Genomic DNA, 22173 nt, shown 5'->3' on the forward strand with positions numbered 1-22173 from the left:
AACAGGTAGAAGATCCTCTTTGGGGTTTTTGTGGGTTTTTTTCCTTTTTTTTTTTTTTTTTTTTTAACAAGGATAAATAATTATATCAGAATTTCCAATTATTAAAAATTTTGAGATTCATGGAGTAATTCTCTATTGCTAAACAAAATTAGTACAGTGTTGATTAAAAGATTTACACACTGTTATAGTACTCCTGTATATGTGATGTATATTTAATAAAAAGTGAGGCATGCTGCTCTGGAACTTGGGAGGAGAAAGGATGTATGACAAAATTTAGGAAAGATTTATTTGTCTGGGTTAAACATTGAACTCAATATGGGACTGTTTGGATGTTTTGTTAATTCTTTGAAGCACATGCCGTAGTTATTTTAGAAAGAACACATTTCCCTCCAGGTCTTGGCCCTTCTCCTGTTTGCTTTCACTGCTGCTTGGGTGTTTTTGTGGGCCTCTTGAAAAGGTCGGAGAAAGCTTGAATTTCTTCCCTACCAGTCTCTGGCTGGTGTAGGATTTCTTAACTGCAGCCAGCAATCTCGGGACTGTTGGACATTTCTTGACTTAAAACATTGGCAGGTTGGAGAAGATGAGGAAGAAAAGTTGACTAACATTTCCTAATCATGTTTATAAAAATGTGAATGGGGCTCCACTGTTCTCAGGGGAGTTTATTATCATCACAAGAACGCTTGTTTCTACGGTGCTGTGATGAGTAGGAAGGAGGGTAGCCTGCTGAAATTTGGGCTGATTTGATAGAGAAGCTTAATAGTTTCTTGAGTTGTTATTTCTGGTAGTGCTGACTCTGGATCAGGAGAGGGACAGAAATAGGAAGTCCTTAGTAGCCTGTGTGCACCTAAGGGCCCAGTTAGGCCCATGTTTTGAGGTGCCTCTGGATGTAATTGCAGAGTGGCATGAAAACAGGTCCAAAGAAGTGGCAGAAACAAGCCAGTGTATCCTAGACATCTTTTGCAAACCTTGATGAAAGCCCACTTGAAAATGCTATCCAGCTGTTTGAAGGCATCTGAGACATTTTTCCTATTCTGAAACTTGAGTTCCTAGGAGAATGGCAACTTTTTTTCCTTCGTTCTTCAGAAAGTGTTAAGTTCTGATACCCTGAGACTGGGAAAAAAGTAACTTTGTTCAGATGTGACATCAAGGTGGATTGCTTTAGTCTTGGACAGTGGCTAGAAAAAACCAATAAGCTATGTTCTTTATGCTTACGCAGGTGTTTTGTATACATATATTTTATATATATATTATATTTTGTGTTATATATTTCATCAGAATGTTTGATAAGTATATCTGCATAGACTTGATTATTATAGAAGTTCTCATTTGCTTTAGCTGCGTACTCAGGCACCTCCTTCAGTATATTTCTGTTTTCTGTTCGGAATGCATTGATTTATGATACAAGGAATTCTCCGTATCTGAGGTGAGTTGTGTCTGGCCACTGTCTCTCCAAACAGCAGGGTTCAAATCTTTGATTTGGACATCCATATTCAAGCTGTGGTGGAATAAGGAATTTTTGCTCTAGTATTCTTTGTGCCAGTATGGGTAGTGCTTGGCATTTATATGGATGTTGTAGTGGCGTGATAGTTACGGATATTAGTTCTGTACTATCAGTTCTGGTGTAGGACTTAAGCCGTTTAAGGATCTAGTCAAAACTTTTGTGTATATCAGTCAAGTTAGCTGTTGAGTCTCTCCTTTTGGTACTGATGAATGCAAAGTTTGAACTTAGAAGCCTGTTGCGACTGCTGAAATATTGCATAGGTCACATATTGGGTGTATACAATAGCAGGTACATTGATCAGGAAATGTTTACTTCATTAGTTGCCAGCACCTGGGCCACTACCTTAATATGCTGTGTTTTTCTGTCTCTTGAAGCATAAAGTGAATTGTCTTAATATAACTAGAATCCAAGGTGGTGGTGAGAGTGAAATGTCCTGAAACCATAATTGGGAAGCACTGCGTACTGATTTGCTGAGCATCCAGCTGAATCACTGGCATAAGCTCTCGATGACCTCACGCCCTTGTACAGCATTATAGGCTTTTGGCAAAAGGGAGAAAAATATGAAAACACTTCCATTCTTCAAATTTTGCTGAACTGTAATACTTGATTGTGACTGAGTTACATTAAATGATTCACATACGGTTTAAATAAGTAGCCAAAGTAGTGTACCTTTCTTTTGACTGTTCTATTAAAATCTATTTTTTCTTTTATACCTGATATATGAAGTTGAAATGTCATGTGTCGGCTATGCTGGCTGTTACACCGGTTAGCAATTTGCCACACAACCCTCTTTTCATTAACTTATTTCTTTGGATGTGCCAGCTATTCAGGATCTAGTTTTCTATGCCAGGTGCCTGTCCCAGGCTGAAGTTTTAGAAGTTGCAGTTTTTGAGAATGACATGGAGGAAAACTACATGTCACCTAGCTAAACACACAGTTGTACCTGAACTGAGTGGCTGTTACTCCTGCTCTGGTTTGGAGTAAGGGCTTGAAATCTACAAAGAATTCTCAAGAGTGTTCCTTATATTGTATTCAAGACAATCCAGCTAAACAAAGTTATCAGCCTCCAAAATTCAAAACTCTTGGGTGGTTCTACTTGGTCCTTACACTGCTATGGTCCAGGTGACAGCACTTGCAGAAAGGCAGATGTCACTGTGCCTCTCTGGCAAGTAGGAACTGTAGTTTTGTCTGTAGAATGAAGAATTGTAATTCAGGAGAATAGAAAAAGGATTAATAGTCCTTTCCTGCAGCTTGTTTGTTTTTGTCTGGAGAATGACTAAGGGCTTAATTCTGCCTTCACGTATCCACTGCAGAGTCTCCCTGAAATTTGTGTAGTGGCTTTCAAAGTAAAACTACCAGTCAGTGTAAGATTAAGGGTATTTCGTTCCTCACTACTCTTCTACTTTTTAAAAATAATACGTGTTCCTGAGTTTGCAGAAAGGAGACGTGCCTGAAGGGCAGTAGATGCAGGAAGTTCAGATGGTAGGGTGTGAATTTCTAGAAAAGACTAGAGGAAAGGTCACTTTCAGACTGTACTCAGTCTAGCCAATAAAATTTCACATGCACCTAATCTATATGGTATGTCTTTCTGCAATAGAAGAATTGAAGAAAGTTGCTTTTGAATTACACATCCTGCAGGTATTGATCTTTAAGGCTGAGGCTGTGTATGCTTTGAATTTTGATGTTCCTCTCCTTTCTCTCTTTCTAGCTGGAATGCTTGCTGTGTTCCCTACAGGATTATAAGCTTTGATATTCAGAAGAGCAAAACTGAAAGATGCCATCCGAGAGGTGCCTGAGGTACAGTACTTGGCAGCGTGTAGGAAGTCATTCACATTTAGGATGATATTTACCAAAACTTCAGTTATCAGGGGGTAGAAAAGTGAAACTAATATTTTTGTTCATTAGGTAGTAATTCACATTATTAAATACATATCCATATTATAATTTGCAAAATACTACTTTCTTGTTACCAATTATCTGTAGCAGAGAGAAGAGTGCATGGGATTGATTTGGGACCCACAGTCTCTTCATATGTTATCTTGGCATTTTACAGCTGGCATTTTACATTCATGCATCTGAATTAGTGGCTGGTGTTTGGTTTTGGTGTGTATAGTGTTCCGCTATTCAGGACATAGGTTATTCTTCCAGTTCTTTGAAATGGCTTCAAATCATTCTTTCCAAACTCATCTTCCTGCCTTCCAGAGTCTCTTTCTCTCTTATAGAGTCTTAATCGTCTATATATACTTACTAGTCTGGCCTTTCTCATTTACTTGTATTGCCCATTGTCTCATCAGAGGATTTGATATTTATAATTTAATTAGTTTCTGGGAGCACTTTCAGGCAGAACACTCAGCAGAATTTATTAATCTAGTTGCTTTTCTGCAGAACCTTGCACTAGTCTGATACACTGGTAGTTGTTCTATTTTACAGAGTAGTTAACACTTGTGGGCTGATCTGTGAGCTCAGAGATCTATATGATATTACTGGAACATCATATCATCACAGTTCTGTTCCCCTTTCCCTGCCATGCTTCTGCATCAGAAGAGAATCAGGAATTCCTTGCATTTTTTAGCTGTTGAGTTTATCAGCTAATGATATCACTACAAAGTGGCCGTGTTATGTTTAATGAATCAATGCTTTTTCATTCATAAATTCCAGTTAAATTGCCTTGCACGTGTATACATTCTTTGTATGTTGTTAACACAAGGGTTACGGGCAATTGATTTTTCACTGTGATCATTGAATTGAAAAAAGGATTATGATAGAGCTCAATTTAAAACTACAGATGCCAGATTTTATGTATGTGTGTATACACTTACACACTTACACACATATGTATATATATAATTTCCCCACAAAAATTACCCTTGTGCCTTGTCCCTCCAATCTGCTCTCTATTGAGTGAAATAGTCCTTTTCTTGCGGAAAAGACTTTCACCTCTGGATAATGGTGAAAAAAGCGAGAGGAATGAAGGTCATGGTTCATAGCATTGGGAGAGAGACTAATAAAAACAGATATAAAGAGAAACCGTTTCTAGTTATAATTAGCTTACCATGCTTGGACTAGTTTGATTTAGTCACTTTGCCGTGGAAATTACAGAAAGGAAATAATTGTTAGAAGTAATTCCCTTGTATTTTAATAAGTTACATCTCTTGATAATTGTATTTTACAATATCAGTGGGGTTCCACAAACAGAACAGCTAAAGGAAAAATAATAATTTGAATGAATCATTTTGAAATATATGTAGGGTATGTCCACGTGTGAAGCCTGAACTGTTAGAGCGGGGGTGAAATTCAGATATAGGTTATTCCTGTGTAATTCTGCTTTGGCCATCTTCCTTCTAGAAGTGATGTCCTTTAGTTTCTGTCTTTTTAAAAGGCTAGGTTAGATTAGAGCAAACAGTCTGCAAGGCAGTTTACAGATGCCCAAGGTGGAGGAGTGGGACAGGCAGTACAGAGAGTGTGTGTTGATAGGAAAGGAGAATATAGCAGCCACATAGCTGTTGCATAGCATGTGTGTGGAGTGAATTACATGATTTTAGTGCAAAGATGATAGCTTATTTACCCCTTAATAAAAACCAGTGTACCTTCACCTTGATTTACTCAGGAATACCTTGGTATAAACACCTTCTATAAAGACCTAGATTCTTTGGCAATATAAATTGGTGTAGTCTCACAGATTTCAAATAAACTGCATTGTTTTGTGCCAAAGAGGATTTGCAGATTTGTTTGATTTGTTTCTGTTTGCATCAACAGTTACATTGTCTCTTCCTTCTGCTGTAGAAAAGGAAGCTGCAATCAGACAAACCTGGGCTGGGTAACATGGAAATCGTGTATTCATACAAGGAGATATTCAGAGCCTCAGAATTTTAAAAACAAGCAAACATCCTCCCCCAGTACAAAACACACAAACAAAAAAACCCCACAACACGTCGCAAATATGAATGACCTGAAATGGTCTGAAAACATTCGGTAATGCAGTATCAGACTTAAACGGCCACCTGAGACCATGAGTCTTCATTCTTTTTAGTAGGACTAGTTACATACATACATACATACTCCTTTCCACTGATGCATCAGCTTGAGCCACTTAAAATTTTCTGTTACTCCATTGACCTAGGCCTTTTATTCTTCTCACTTAATTGTAAAATGATTCTGAATGAATCCTGTGAGTCCAGTTGAATTCCAGTGCAGCAAATGAAAATCAGAAAGTTGAGGCTTTAAAACTTGAGTGTATAATCAGGTTTCATAATGCATTGTTGTACTAAGCTTTTCTTGTGATGTCTATACCATATAAAGGTTTTTGCCTGACAGGGTTCATGACTTTTTTCTTTCCAAGAACTATAAAATAATCTTGTCTTAAAAAAAGTTCTATATTACTGACAGAAATGCTTGTTTCCAACATTTTTTTGACAAAATCTTTCCCCTTTCCCCTCTCAGCATTCAGGAAATGCTGACAGGTCAAAGGCTTTGTCAGTCCAGCTCCCATAACAATGCTGTCCTGGCAGCCCTGAACCAACAAAGAAGTGATGGCATACTTTGCGATATCACCCTTATTGCTGAAGAGCAGAAATTCCACGCACATAAAGCAGTCCTGGCAGCCTGCAGTGACTACTTCCGAGTAAGTCCAAAGATTTTTTTTTTTTTCTTATAATAATATTAAAAATTACCCTGGGGTGTGGGTGTAGGGGTAGTTATAGATATCATACTGAACAAGCTTTAAATCTGAGCCTATGGAAAGTTCAGGATTATTGCGTATTCAGTACAGCACGCAATTTTAAATATCCACATAAGTATCATAGGAAAGAAATGTTAAGAACATAGTTCAGTTTTTTATCATTATTTATGATTAGTCTTCCTTCCCCCCCCAATAGAGATATGTGGTACCCATCTTTGTTTGAATCTTATGCCCCTGTAAAGTCAGTGAGTGGAAGACTTCTTTTTTTAGAACCCAGACATTTGAGACAGTCGTGATTGGAACATGGAAGGATGGGGAGAGGGAACTTTAATATTAATAAATGAAATTTAAGTCTGCTTGAGAGTTGATTTTTGTAGGAATGTAAATAGTTACTCTCAAAGAGGAGGCCATAGTAATTTTTTAAGCGTAATAAAACTTATTTTCAGAAACACGTGTTTCTGAAATGTGAAGATTAAAATATTCCTTGGGAAATCTAATTCACTCAGCATGGAAAATTGAACCCAGGTGCTAACATTGGAGTAACTGAAAAATTGAGTTTTCTAATAGGAAGAGCATGCTTCATATGAAGCAATTCTACTAACCTTCATTGTAATGTACCTGTTCAAAATGTTGGACTGTCTATAGCTTTTCAGTTGAATGGTGTTTTTAAGCATGAGTCATCCTGTTGTTGTTCAGAGACTAAAGCTGAAATTAACTTAAAAGGTCTGTGTTCTCTAACTAAGTTTATTTAATATTTTGCCTACGCTGTAATTGTAGTGTATAAACTTCTTTATGGTGACCTTTTTGTTTTGTTACAATAGTAATACAGTGTATGACAACTGCTCTACATTCTTAATTACCTGAGCAGAATTTTTATCTTCCTGTCAATTCTGCCTCTCTCTTTTGGTTAGAATTGAGACTTAATTTATTCTGTGTATTTAAGAAATATTGTTAACCTTGATGTTACTTTCACTGTGATGATGTTGAGTCAATTCATTGCTCATGTTTTGATTTTGTCTGCATGGTTATGCGTTCTGCTACTGCAGACTTTGTACTGCCATAGCTGCTAATGTTGCTTTGTCATGGTGCCCTGGCCTGCTGTAACGCAGATTGCTTACCATTTTTTCCTTTTACCCCAGTAAACAGAGTGGGATTTTGGAGCTCTCTAGCTCTAGCAAGTGCTATATATACTTTTTGATGATAGATATACTACAGGGCTGTTGCTTTGATTTGACTGAAATATTATAATAAGGGTGCCATATCATTCCTCCACACCTGTGACATACATTCCTTCCAGCGCTCACTGTACCCTGTGCATAGAAACATCATAGAGTGGGCAGCTATACCCAGTGCTCAAGCAGTGTGGTAGGAACAGCTTCTCTGATCATTTATCAATTGACCTTGAGATTTGGGGCACTGTGACTCACATTATTATTTACAGTTGAGTTACCTGGTATTTGCTGGACAGTTACTGCAAATTAAAATCTTAATGCCCTACAGAAAAGAAAAAAAAACCCACAAAAAAACCAAACCAATTTTACAACAGGTCAAATTCTGAATTGCTACATAAATATTTTCTAGTTAAAAAAAACTCAAGAATGATCTATACAGCATTTATTAATTTGAACTGCCTCAAAATTTTTATGATTTGCTAGGACATATTCTTCAGACTTTAAGTATCAGCTATAAATACAAGTCTTGTGCTTTCTGAAATCAGCCAAACAGTTTCTGTTATTAACAGACAAAAAGCTTTGTTAGAAAATTGTGGAATGAGATTTATGTTCTATAGGAAGATGGCAAAAAAGTTTCTGTGTACTATGTTCCTGATTCAAATAATTTAGAAAGAAGCAAGGGTTGATTTAAAAAGTCATAATGTTTTATATTTAAACTGAGATTATTAAAGTTCTTATATCTAGAGGGATTTTGCGTAATTTGAGCTACCTGAGTATTCATTTTCTAAGATTTAGGCAAATTACGCCACTTTTCATTCAGACTCAGTGAAGAGAAATGAGCATTTCCGGATGATAAAGGATAGAAGATTTATTAGAATGAAATGAATCGCCATCTGGAAGTGCCAGATCTCTCTCCACTGGTCATAAAGACTAGGCTCACATGCTTCAAACTTAGCTGTAACAGCTTGCCATTTCTTCCAGTTAGCACAGTTAGTCTTGTAGTTCCAGCTGTGCTGAAACATTGGACTTTAAATCCTAAGAATAGCACCTGATTTGGGATTTTGTTACATTTGTACACCAAAATAGTGTTTTCTCTTTAAGAAAAAAAATCCTTTAGGAAACTGTGTAGAAAGAGTGCATTAAAATACAGAGTTAAATTGCAAGGTTTGACACTTCAAAATTAGGTTTTTCAATTTTTCTGTTCAGCATCTCCTGAAGGACCTCTTCTTTCAAAATGAGCTAAGGAATACAGTACTCAGCTCCATACCCTAAACCACTCATATAAAGAATAGTAAACATATGTATCTTTACAAATTATTTTCTAAGCAACAAACAGCATTTTAGGCAAACTTTTCTGTATGACACGCTGCAATTTGTTATTTGTCTCAGTCTATTGCAGTAATACAAGGCGGTTGAGTTAATGATTATGTGTGCATTGTGATAGCTCTAGCAAGCTAAGTGATTTCCAATTAAAAGATTCTTTTTCTTTTTTTCCCCCTCTGGGAGCAAAATGAAATGTTACTGCATGACTTCATTAGTAGGCATTTACAGTGTTGGCAGGTGATTATATAACCTCAAGATTTTTCTTGTACAAAATGCATTTGGTTTCCAGTCAGAACAACTCCTTTTTTCTTCCTTATTTTTCATTTGAGTGGGTTCATAGTCACAGGACTTTGATCTTTCTCAAAAAGATGCAAATTTTCCATGTAATCTGGATGAACAAAATTATATCAATTAACTAGAATAGATTTTAAAATGTCAATAATATTCTAATTTTCTCCACAATGAGCATATTCAGTTCTTAGAAGAGTCTTTCTTCTCTGAAATGAACTAGTAGATATTAATTTTACATACAGACTTTGTACTTATAACTGTCACAGTTGATTATTAAGCAGTTTATTTTCAGGGGTTTTCTGTGCCATGTTTCCTCCCTGCCAAATGACAGTTTCTTTGTGTGTACACAACATCGCTGATAGTTTGTATTTTGCAATATATTGTGTTGTTTCTTGATAAGGTTAGAGAATTAATTTTTATAAACAAATTCCTGAGGTATGAAAGACTGTATGATGTAAATAGCTTTTGAGGTCTTGTTATGTGAATCATAAAGAGGAAAAGGCTCTTCCTAACATGTCTTAGGGATAGGTCTAAGGACCTAGTTCGGAGAAGTCAGAATTACTGCTGCTTTTGCAGGATAAGGTGATTTTGTTTTCTGTATTTTACTGTTGATAGGCATGTACCAAACAAACAGAATTTTCCTTGCTACTGTACCCTGGAAGTGATGCTACTTAGAAATTGTTTTTCCAGATAACATTTAAATATGTTAGCTCTTTCCATTGGACCAAATCAACTCTGTTGTTCTAGTAACATTTAGTCATTACTGAGACTTTTGTGCCAAAAGAGGCTCTTACCCTCACTTTTAGCTTCTGATGTAGGTTGACAAATATTTCGTCTTCTTACATGTCTAAACTTTTCTTGGGATCATTTAAATTTATTTTTCTAGTTGGAAATTATGATATATTTGAGAAACTAAGCTATTTAATCTGTATTAATTGCCTAACAGCTTTGGTAGATCTCACTCACGTAGATTCACTCTATCACTTAACATCGTTTCTAAACTAATGCTTTTTTCATTTTTCCCAAGCATATATTTGTTAAATGCCATAGATGCCTTTTTTTTTTTGTTTTTGTTAAATAATTACTGCAGGTCCTTTAACTCAAATCATTCAAAGTATACCCTTCATAAGGATATTACCTGCCTGTAATAATTACCTAGCAGTAACTTTAAGTGAATTCCCATATACCTGTTGTATAGCTGCAACTTGCATCCAAAAGCAGTGTTTTACTGAATTTGAAACCTGAAGTTCTAAGTTATACCAACCTTTTGAACAAGACAACAAAAAGAAGGAAATGCAGTTGAACAACAGATTCTGCTTCAGTTGATGGAACTGGATGGCTCTATTGTTCCATGCAGGCCGTTGTCCATTATGAGTGCCCAAACTCAGGAACAGTTCCCAATTGCCCTACAGAACTTCAGAACAGGATATAATAGTCTCATTTACTGCCATACCAGCAGTTTTCTTGTCTAAGACCTTTCATAAAGATGTCTCTCTTAAATATGCTTTATAGTGAGATAAAACTATTTTCTTCCCTTCTTAACCCTCTTTTTAATCTCTTTTGGGTGTTTTCATGCATCCTTCCTATATAAGAATACTAACTGCAAACTTGGGAAAGAAAATACTCTTAGTAGTGGTTCCAGGCTTGCAGTTACTGACCTCGTAGTGTTCACTGCTATACGGTGATGCTGTAAGAAATATAAGGAATATTTCAGCATGCTGTCTAACTGTTAAGCACTATATTTTAAATCTTCTGCATGTGAAATCAGCCAAATGTGTCCCAATACACATGGTTCTGTGTGATGCCAACAATGCAGAAGATATTTGAAGATCCATAGTATTGTCTGGTGTAGTGGACATGTTACTTATACGCTGCCTGTTGAGAAATGAGAACTCAGTGCTGCTTGCTTCTAACTGGAGGGAAAAAAACATGCCTGAAAAAAGAGGTCTGGAAAAAATAAGGTGGGTTTTTTTTTTCTTTGAAACATTGTCCTCTGAGCATAATATAGAGGTTTAAATACAAATTAGGTTTTGTTACTAATTATTCAGTAATTCAGTTACAATTGAATGTCAAAAAACCAGCACATTCCTTCCCTTCTTAAAATAGTTTGATATAGACATTGTCAATAGTTTTATTAAGTTTAACCAAATTTTTATGAATGATGTAGCATGGGCAGTTGTGCGGTGGCTTGTATAAAAAAGCCTTTCTAATATTTATCTGAACAAACTTTTTTTACTTCTGAAGTATACACAAAAATGGTGTGCAAGTGTTTTAAAGCTATTTAGAAAAATAAATATTTTAGTATTCTTTCAAAGTGGACAAAGTAAGGGAATGTATCTGTGTATTTTACTTTGGTCATCCTTATCTTTGCAATTAATATTTTTTGTTCTGTGAGACTCTGAAGTAATTTTCCTTTGCAGACAGAATTCCCACAGCTCAGAAAAGGGGGTGCTATCAAAAACATTTACAAGAATATTCTGTTTTCTTATATCTATTTTCAAATTCCCAGCACTTGTTATGCTGTCAGAGTAAATATGTTTCTATTGCAATTTGCATAGTATGTAAATGAATTACCTGCAATTCTGCCACTGCTTGATGATAGGTAATATGGTGTCTTATAATCTGAGTTATCCTCTTGATTTTTTTTTTTCTCTTTTTTTTTCTCCTCTTTTGAAGTCCCTACATGGGAAGTGCACCATAAGTAAGTATGGCAGGATCAACTCTGCAGTTGGTGAGATAGGTCATAGGAGACTGTGTGGCTCGTTGTCTCTAATTAAATTAGTGTTGTAACAACATGTGGTGTTTGGTTAATATTCAGTTGATGCATTTTCTCAGTTTAAAAGCAGGACAGAAAGGAGTCATTGCAACAGTGTTGCTGTAATTGCCAATTTTCTTTGCCATCTTTTTTGCTTGCTCCAGGCTACCTCGGTTCAATTTTGCAGCACTGCTATAGCAAGTGTCCTGAAACAGGGCAGGGCTCAGTTGCAATTTCTGTGTTGCTAAGTGTCTGCCCATGCAAAGCCAATTTCTTGGGGCAGGCCTGTGGTAGAGAAGTTTCATACCTGTTTTCTTCTATGTAGTCTGGTGAAGAAGTCTCATATATTAGAATGTTGTTGGATACAGTAGACGCTGTTCTATATTTTGCAGTCTCCATCAGTATCTTCCAACACAACCTCAGGAGAAATTAAAGCTATTATTCTGTGGGTGTAATGAAAACACTTTCTGCTCCAACCACCTGCGTGAATTATTTGGGCAGTGTGTCACTTTTGGCTTCAGTGAGTAGGACCCACATACCATTTTAATAACATAAGAAGTAGCCAAAGAAAGAGGCAAGACTTCTGAAGAGCTAAAATCAGAATCCATATGTTGCACTTTTACATATAGCAGAAGTTAGGATATTTTAACACTATTGAAATAGCTGTTTTTCTTTTGGATGCTCCATCAGTGTTTCTTGCATCCCCCTTCATTTGTATAAGGAGCCCATTGCAATGCACATACTTTTGTCTTTTGTGTTGCACATCTTACTTGTTGGAAGTTTTGTAGGAAATACCTTTCTTTAAACAAATTCTTCAATTGCTTCATTGTCCAGAGTGCCATTTTTTTTATACCCTGTTTAACAACTTCATTTTAGTAGACTGAAATGTGATATTGGCTAGTTGCATCCATGTCACCTGTAGACCTTCATCTAGTAAAAGGTTGGATTTAAGCAGTGGAACCTCTCCATTTGACTGTCCTGAACATCTTTGTAAAATGCTGCTGGTTGCTTATCTTCGGCATGAGTTAATCTGCCTAAGTCAACCAGTTTTCAAACTTAGACATCTAAAACCTCTCTGAGTCCCAATCCAGTCTTACTGGATGACCTAATGTGCAAATACCAAATTAATTACACTGCCTCTTTACCTACTACTTAATAGGCAGTGCCTCAAAAGAGGGAGATGCCTTTACCAGCATTGGGTGACAATGCAAGAATGGCCGCGCTGTCTTGGATCGTTGGCTAGTTGCTTTAGTGGTAGCTATTTGTGGTACCTGGAGAAAAAGCGTAAAACCAGGCTAAGTGTGTGTGATGTATCCCTGAGAATTCCCCAGCTGTTTTCAGCTACGGGGCATTTCCTGAGCAGGGTGTGATTCCTGTCTATGCAGCAATCCTAAATAGGTCTCTCATCCAAGCTTTTATCCTCTTTCCCATTGAGCCTGTGTAAGATTTCTCATCCACTGTGTTCTCTAACAAGGTGGCCCAATGCCTTTTGTGTGAAGAACTAGTTTTTGTTCTGAATCTGATTTCCACCAGTTTCACTTGATTCCTTGTAGTTCTTCTACTTGAAAAGACATCAAGCCATCAGTTCTTAGGTATTCTTCTCATGACACTCAATCGTATCTTTTCCAAGTTGGAGGTTTCTGACTTATTCAGATGCTACTCAAATGGAAGCTGTTCCATATTCTTGATGATGCTTTTTGCCCTTCTCTGAAGCTTTTACAGCTCTACTGTGTCTTTTGTGAGGTGAGGGTAAGAGAATTACATGCAGCAGTAGGCACGGCATAGATTCTGCAGGGGCATAGGGTTGACTTCTGTTTTATTCTTTCTTGCCTAATGATTTCTAAGCTTTGATTTACTTTTTTTTTTTTAACTCTTGCTGGGCACTGGGACAACTTTTTCATTAAACTCTCATGCTAATTTTATAGCTGCTATTTTATAAACCAACTGCTCATCTCATACAGTCCTTTTACAGTTTCATAGAATCATAGAATCATAGAATGGTTTGGGTTGGAAGGGACCCTTAGAGGTCATCTAGTCCAAACCCCCCGCAGGAGCAGGGACACCGCTAACTAGATCAGGCTGCTCAGAACCCCGTCCAACCTGGCCTTGAATGTTTCCAGGGATGGGGCCTCCACCACCTCTCTGGGCAACCTGTTCCAGGGTTTCACCACCCTCATTGTAAAGAATTTCTTCCTTATATCTAGTCTAAACCTACCCTGGTTTAGTTTAAAACCATTACCCCTTGTCTTGTCACAGCTGGCCCTACTGAAAAGATTTTCCCCGTCTTTCCTATAGGCCCCCTTTAGGTACTGAAAGGCCGCAATCAGGTCTCCCCGCAGCCTTCTCTTCTCCAGGCTGAACAAGCCCAACTCTCTCAGCCTGTCCTCATAGGAGAGGTGCTCCAGCCCCCGGATCATTTTTGTGGCCCTCCTCTGGACCCACTCCAACACTTCCATGTCCTTCTTGTGCTGAGGGCTCCAGAGCTGGACATTTTTAACAGTCTCTAATACTGATTTACAACATGGACAGTTCCTTCAATACAACTTAAGATACTAATTTGTATCAAGTAATCTCTCAGAATTTTTATTTTATAGTTTCAATCTATGATGACAATATTCTCACTGAGTGGGAAGTCCTTGTTAGTTAAATAGACAGCCTGTGCTTACCTGTCTATCTATTTACCCTCCCTTGTATTTGTGGACAGTGACCAACCAATAATACAGTTATTTCTCTGTTGATGTAAGCGAAATATCTAGGTTATTATATTGCATCTGTCAGGACAGTAACTGAGGGCCAGTGAATGTCAATTGATTTTTACTTGAACCAAGAAGGTTAAACGTGCAGGCATTGCCCTACAGAAAGTAGATTTTCAGAAACAAGGGCCTGTCCAGTCCAGCCTGGATTTGAGAACACAGTCTAGGTGCTGCTGTCCCTACATTTTAGGTATTCAAATCCATAGCTCTCCAATTTAGAGAGAAGGATGTTGTGGGGGACCGCGTCAAAGGCTTTGCAGAAGTCCAGATAGATGACGTCTGTTGGTTTTCCCTTGTCCACTGATGCTGTCACACCATCATAGAAAGTCACTAGGTTCGTCAGGCAGGACTTGCCCTTGATGAAGCCATGCTGGCTATCTCGAATTACCTCCCTGGCCTCCATGTGCCATGTTTATCACATTTTGCCCATGCCCTTATTACCTTGAATAGCTTTGTCTCAACGGACTTCCTAGCCACACTGCTCTCGCCCCTGTTAGATCTTCTGTGGATACGTTAAACACCCCAAACTGAGATGCTCCCCTGAAATCATCACTCCCTGCAAAAACTAGCCTGCTATTTTCTTGTTTGCTGTTTTATGTCTTCAGTCACTTACTTATCCAGGCAAAGGTCTCTCCTCTTTTGTCTCTTGGCTAAGTTTGCCTTCAAGGCCTTTGAAGGCCTTTGTCAAAAGCTTTTTGTGAATCCGCTTTGTAGAAAAGTAGTGGTTAGAGCCCAGCATAACATCCTCTTCAACAGTAGGCTGCAGCTATTACTTTTGTATGTACAAAAACAATTTTAAATTTGTGTGTGTATGTGTGCAAAAAGTCAAATTACCAATTACCTTCTGCTTAGACATGTGTAGCATTCTCAGCTACTGATGAAATAAGAGCCTGACCTTCCAAAGTTATAGGGTACCAGATATACAAGCAGGCAACAAATATACGTAAAGCCCGTTTGAAATCTAAATTACTGAATATTAGGACATGTTATGAAATGTCCATCTGCATTTTCAGAAGCTGTTATACCTGGCACTTAAGGGTCTACCTTGCCAGACTTAGATGTCAACCCAGAAGGGGTAGTTATGAAGCCTATAGAATTTATAGGGATAATTAAGTTGACTTCATCGTGGTCTGTTAGTTTGGCAGGAGTTGGTTTGTTGGAGACGAAGGAAGAGCCAAAGGATAAATGAGCACAGTCGAATGTAGACTACTAAAAATGAAATGAAGAGATGATTTTGCAGAGGCATTTGTTCCAGAGGAGATAGCTGATGGAGGACAGAGCTCAGCTGATGATGAAAGCTACTGTGACAAATCACTGCTATATTAACACAGGTTAATATAACACTTGGTTAGTCAGGTCATTCTTCTTTTATTTAGCAAATTGTTAGTGTTTAATTACTTTTGTAGGTTTTATCAGTAAAAGGATGTTGAAAACCAAAGAAAAATGGTCAGTGAGCTGCTTTTATTCTTTGGCCTTTGTATAAAGTAATTTAATAAATATGTTAGTGGGAATTAATGGTGGTACTTCAACAAAATTATGGTATAATCTTAATGGAAAGCAGGATTTATGATTATAATAAAAAATAGGATTGTTTTAAAAGATATGAAGGGTATCTAGTTCAAACCCGTATAAAATGGGCCAGATATGAAAGGTATGTAGTACAAACCTTCATAAAATGAACCATTTCAAATTTCAGCATTAGGCTTCTCGCGTAACAAGTATGCTTTTGCAGTTATGCTGCAGAATTTTCATAATTTACTACTGGTTGGAACATTTGGATGTCAATGTCTAATGACATTTACGCCACATTATAAATGATTTCTTAATAAGCTAATTCTAATACGAACTAAGATTATGTTACTCCAGTTCTGTTAGACTAAGCCTTGCTGTACAACTACTTAGTTATGGCTGATATGCACTGAGGTGGGAAACTTGTCTTGATGATACTGTATAAAGTATGCTTTTAAACATAAGCTCCTTAAAGGTGTCAAAAGTTTTGATCATGGTTTTCCTGCAAAAAGAAATCACAAGAAGCTTTACCTCTCTGAATGAAACGTATTGTGGTAGTTAAAGTGCTAGTTCAAGAGCTAACTGACTTTTATTCTCATTTTATTTTTGGGCTTGCTTTTGATATCACTTGCTAGAATCATCAAAGGACGCGAACAATAGGCTTATGCATTCACTGGGAAGCATTAAACCAATTTAAGCCAAAATTTGCAAATGTGACTCATACTTTTCTATGCTTGACTGGAGATGCTGGAAAAAAATCTGGGTTTAGTTACGCTGTTCCCTTTATATTCCAAAAGGCAGGCCTGTTTAAGAGTGACTGTTGTTAGGACAGACTGTGCATTACTGCATATTTCTGCAGTGCTTTGCGTAGCACTGTCCTTACAGTTCAGTTTTCTTGCTTTCTGCCACAATAAAAACAACAATTTTGGTATTCGGAACCACCTATGACAACTCATTTATTCTGAAATAGTGGAACTAATAAGGTTGCTGTAGCTGTGGTAGTTCACTGTTAATTTTTTTTTCATTCTGATATGGGATTGCACATGAAAATTGTAATTTATTTTGTTTCTACAGCACAGCTTAGACTACTTTTGAATATAGGTCTTTTTGTGATGATGCAGCAACTCATTAGGAGTAGTATGCTACAATCTGTCCTTTTTTCCTTGTGGCTCAAATTATGTTTGTGCATCTAAGCAGAAATTTTGAGAAGACATATTACACTGACTATTAAACTCTGACTATCAAAACAGAATTAGGTTTGATGCAGGTTCAGCCAAGGATGTAACTTGTTAGCAAAAAATGCTTACATTGTTATTTATTTTGACTGGGAGTGAAGACTCTGTGCCTTGTTACCACCAAGAAATTTACTTTGTTCTTGCCAGGTTACTCCCCCCAAAAATGTGCACTATACAAACAGGAAAAAATATCACATACTTAGGTTCTCTAAACAGTAGGGTAGCTCTTTATTTCAATTTTCATTACTTATTTCTAAAGATACTAAGAATTATATTAACAGTGCAATGCAACAAGTGCATTGCATGTATCATTGATCTGGTAAGCTCTTGGGGGCTGTGTAATCACGTATCACTGTCAGATACTGTGATGTACTAAAAGAAACATCAGAGATTCAGTAGAATTTGCTATGCTAACAGTAATATGTGAGACTTCAGTACTGTGCATAAAATCATATATTTTACTGCTCAGTTTTTCTTCTATTTCTTCTCATTTCTTTAGCAGTATATTCCCTTAAACTATGAATGATAGCTGACCTTTTCATTTTAGAGGATTCATTTTAGATGCACGGTAAATGCTTAAAAAACAATATTTAGGTAATTTCATTGAGCAGATGAATTACAGCAGGCTCAGTTATCAGTGACTGACGTTATGTGACATTTTCTCTGGGAATTTATGTAGAACTTTTTCAGAAGTATCGTGTAATGAGCCTCTTAATCATATTTCATGGAGTTGGTGTTGATGGATATGTTTTTCAGTGTGCAAGAGACTCTAGAGGGCATGGCTGATGATGGATTTCAGAATAGACAGGCTTAAATTGGGAGAAAAACAAAGCAAATATAACATGCTAGTTATGAGAAGAACAAGCCACGTTTTTACATGCAATAAGGAAACATACACATATTAAATTGGTTATTTGGATAACCGTATGTTACATATCTAGAACATAGATGACAATGTCCACATCAAATATCAACTGTCAAAGTAGTATTTTGACTGCTGTTAATACATTCTCAATATTTTTTTTGTTGTTGTGATAGGTGAATACAGCAAAGAAGAAATAATATTGCTTGTATAATGAAGGATTAGAACATGTAAGTTAAAAACACCTAAATGTTAATTCAGGAGTAGTACGACAAAGGGGATTAAATAGATTGTGATTTATTTATTTAATATCACTGTTAAGTGAACAGTGAGGTGCTGTTTTTAGTACAAACTGCAAAAGAGAATATTTTGGCCTGAAAGAGTTTATAGTCCAAATAGATAAGATAGGCTCAGGACTGGATACTTGCAAGTTTGAGTGACCTACAGACAGATAGGCTTATGTCCCAAATCAGAAAGAATGCATGACTGAGCTGCTCCATTGATCCCGGTAAGATTTCTCACAGGCTTAACATTACACATGTGATAATAAAATCTTGAGGTATCACATCATAACTGAGTTCCATAAGCAGTGTAGGAAATTGATCCAAGATCTCTCAAGTGTTAGTTTACTTTCTTCATAGCTTTTCTGATGCATGAGATGAGAAGTCTGATCAATTTCCTGTAAAGAAAAAGATGTGAAATAGGTGAATATAGAAGTACGTGCCTATACCGTGGGAAGTGAATTTGAATAAAACACTGCACTTAATGAAGATGTCTACCTATTTTAAAATAATTTTAAAAAGAACTCAAGCAATATCATTGTGGAATTGTGGAGGCAGAAATTGGAGATGACAGTTTTGCTCTTCTAAAACAGTAAAGCAATGCTAGATAGTGTTATTTACCTTAAAAATTCAGTGCAAGAAGATAAGTAGCTAAGGAAAACCTTGGTGATTACATTGATCAGTTCTTTACCATTTACTTTGCTAGATAGACAGAATGGATGTTCACTCACTGGCAAAATTGTTGTGTTTTTTTTCAGCTATAAGTATATATTAAGTTTTGTTTTCTTCAGACATTTCTGAATTGGAAAAAAGTTAGTTAAATAGTGTGACTACAAAACAAGTTGCTTAGTAATAAGAGGCTGGGTGGGGTGGCATACTTAAGGTTTAATTTATGGTAAGACTGATAAATTTTTTTTTTCCACATAACGTTTGACCAGAGTGCTTACAATATAGTTGATAAGTAGTAAGAAAAGTAGGAATGAGTTTTTAAGACTGAGCTACATACTGACTTAAAGATGAGAAAGCTCATGTGCATTGAGCTTAACTTGCTTCATCTTGACTTCCTGAGAATTCATCTTTGTGAGTCTTGTGCAATGAAAGGAACTACAAGAATGCTATTTCACTCTGTGCCAACTTTCCACTCTCCCTATCTGCTGGTGATTGTGAGGGAGGTGTGGCAAATGCTTATGCACTTTGCAGTAGAGAATGCGTCAGATTTCTGGACAGCCACACGAGCAACAGCTGAAGGTAATGGCAGGCTCTTGTACACCAGTTGCAAAGGCTTTCAACTGCCAGTTAGAGTCAAGGATGAAAGGTGACAGTGTAAACGGGTGGGAGATGGACTGAGTTGAGATATTTGTGTTGTGCAAAACAAGACTGGCCTTGTTGAAACCCTATGAACATCATGTGAATGAAGCTTTTAATGGAGGTGATTCTAAAGGGTCCCACAACTTTATTATTGTGCTTGCTATCTACTGCTAAGTCTGATCAAAGAATTTGTGTAGTTAAGAGCTGTGCATTGGTGGGCAGGTCCACATATTCATTTTGTACTGTAGTGGACTTGGAACTAAGGCTGCTGGTAGTTATCAAAACAGTGTTTGAGAAAACAGAGGGAGGAAATTGAGAAATGTTGCTCTTTGTGTTACTGTAGATTGCTGTAGTAAGCTCAGCTTACTGTCTGTTTTTTGAAAGCTTAGATTTGTTTTGAAAGCTGCACTGGGAGTTGAATCAAAGAAAAATGGATAATGATGAATGTCTCTTCACATTCTTGCTGAGGGAGCTTTGAGATATTTTAGAGGTAATTGCCATGCACTGGAACCACGTACTTTCTTCTTAGAAGAGCCAAGTTATTTCTTAAAGGCAGTAATTGAAATAGTCATTTGTTCACCTCCCATTTGGAACATAACAGAAAAGTTGGCCAGGGGCTCAGGTAGCTTAAGTAAGGGATGAGTACAAGAAGTATAAGACAGGCAAAGTGAAGGCATTTTGTGTGGATTCAGTCTCTCATAACCGGTGATATGTAATTTTTTTTTAAGACCCATTCATTTAAGTCTTTTAAACTAGAAATTATTTTAATTGAATTCAGAGAAGTGAAAGAAAACTCTGGTTCTTGTATCTAGTAATCTGTCAGAGAAAACAAACTTACAGGTGCAAACATTTCTCAGTTTATTATTTTTATTATTGTTTATAGCTTTCATTCCATAAATACTCATCTTCAGAAGTTCTTCTCCTAAAATGAATATGCTAAAAGGACACAATTCACTCTTAGAATCTGAGAATAGTTTGGGTTGGAAGGGACCCCTAGAGGTCATCTAGTCCAACGCCCCTGCAATGAGCAGTGACACCTTTAACTAGATCAGGCTGCTCAGAGCACTGTCCAACCTGGTCTTGAATGTTTCCAGGGATGGGGTATCTACCACCTCTCTGGGCAACCCGTTCCAGTGTTTCACCACCCTCATTGTAAAAAATTTTTTCCTTATACCTGGTCTGAATCTACCCTGGTTTAGTTTAAAACCATTACCCCTTGTCCTATCACAACAAACCCTGCTAAAAAGTCTGCCTACAGCTTTCTTGTAAGCCCCCTTTAAGTACTGAAGGGCTGTAATAATATCTTCCTGGAGCCTTATTTTCTGCAGGCTGAACAATCCCAACTCTCTCAGCCTTTCCTTGTAGGAGAGGTGTTTCATCCCTCTGATCATTTTTGTGGCCCTCCTCTGGACCCGCTCCAATAGGCCCATGTGTCCCATTACATGGGACCATACTGGTCCCAGTACAAACCCCTGAGGGACACCACTTGTCACCAATCTCCATCTGGACATTGAGCCATTGACCACTACCCTCTGGATGGCAACCATCTAGCCAGTTCCTCATCCACTGAACAGTCCACCTATCAAATACATATCTCTCCAGTTTAGAGAGAAGGATGTTGTCAACCATCTAGCCAGTTCCTCATCCACTGAACAGTCCACCTATCAAATACATATCTCTCCAGTTTAGAGAGAAGGATGTTGTGGGGGCCCGGGCCAATGGCTTTACAGAAGTCCAGATAGATGACATCCATAGCCCTTCACTTGTCCACTGATGTAGTCACTCCATCGTGGCTATTCTTCAGAGACAGCTCTTCATAGTCTATCTATTTCTTGATGTGGAGGGCAACACCTCTGCTCCTCCTTCCTCGCCTTTGGGGACTTTGAATATCATCTTGTGCTTCTGTGACCCCGGTGTCTGTTCTTAAAGTTGTATGTTGTGAAGGAGTCTGTATGTGTTGCTGCAGTGTTGCCTGAGTGGTAAAATCAATGTATCTAGACTTCTTTTTTTGTCTCATACTTATTTTAACAGTAATACATTGCTCTAATTTGGTGGTGTTTTACACCCATCTTGCATTTTGCTTTTGAAAGCTAAGCAGCAGCAAAAGGCGAGCATGGAAAGTTAAACCCAATGACTGTGCTAAGCATCTTTACTCAGGCTATTCTGCCCAGTTACATCGATCTGATCACATCTGAGCCTAGTCATAGAATCATAGAATGTTTTGGGTTGGAAGGGACCCCTAGAGGTCATCTAGTCCAAACCCCCTGCAGGAGCAGGGACACCGCTAACTAGATCAGGTTGCTCAGAGCCCCGTCCAACCTGGCCTTGAATGCTTCCAGGGATGGGGCCTCCACTACCTCTCTGGACAACCTGTTCCAGGGTTTCACCACCCTCATTGTAAAGAATTTCTTCCTTATATCTAGTCTAAACCTACCCTGGTTTAGTTTAAAGCCATTACCCCTTGTCTTGTCACTGCTGGCCCTACTGAAAAGATTTTCCCCATCT

The 22173-nt window shown here is 37.5% G+C and overlaps 1 protein-coding gene across 7 annotated transcripts in view; it reads left to right on the top strand.

Annotated features, from left to right (window-relative positions):
* Positions 1-3275: 3275 nt before the first annotated feature.
* The window catches only part of KLHL32 (kelch like family member 32), a 101307-nt gene continuing 82409 nt past the window's right edge, over positions 3276-22173 (top strand). For all 7 annotated transcript variants that reach the window (XM_009649054.1, XM_035888772.1, XM_009649059.1 and 4 more), the window contains exons 1-2: positions 3276-3298; positions 5942-6122. In XM_009649054.1, coding sequence (XP_009647349.1) covers positions 3276-3298; positions 5942-6122 — 204 coding nt within the window. The remainder of the gene's footprint in view (positions 3299-5941; positions 6123-22173) is intronic.

The sequence above is a fragment of the Egretta garzetta genome, unplaced genomic scaffold, assembly GCF_000687185.1.
Source record: "Egretta garzetta isolate BGI_Z169 unplaced genomic scaffold, ASM68718v1 scaffold231, whole genome shotgun sequence".
NCBI lineage: Eukaryota > Metazoa > Chordata > Aves > Pelecaniformes > Ardeidae > Egretta > Egretta garzetta.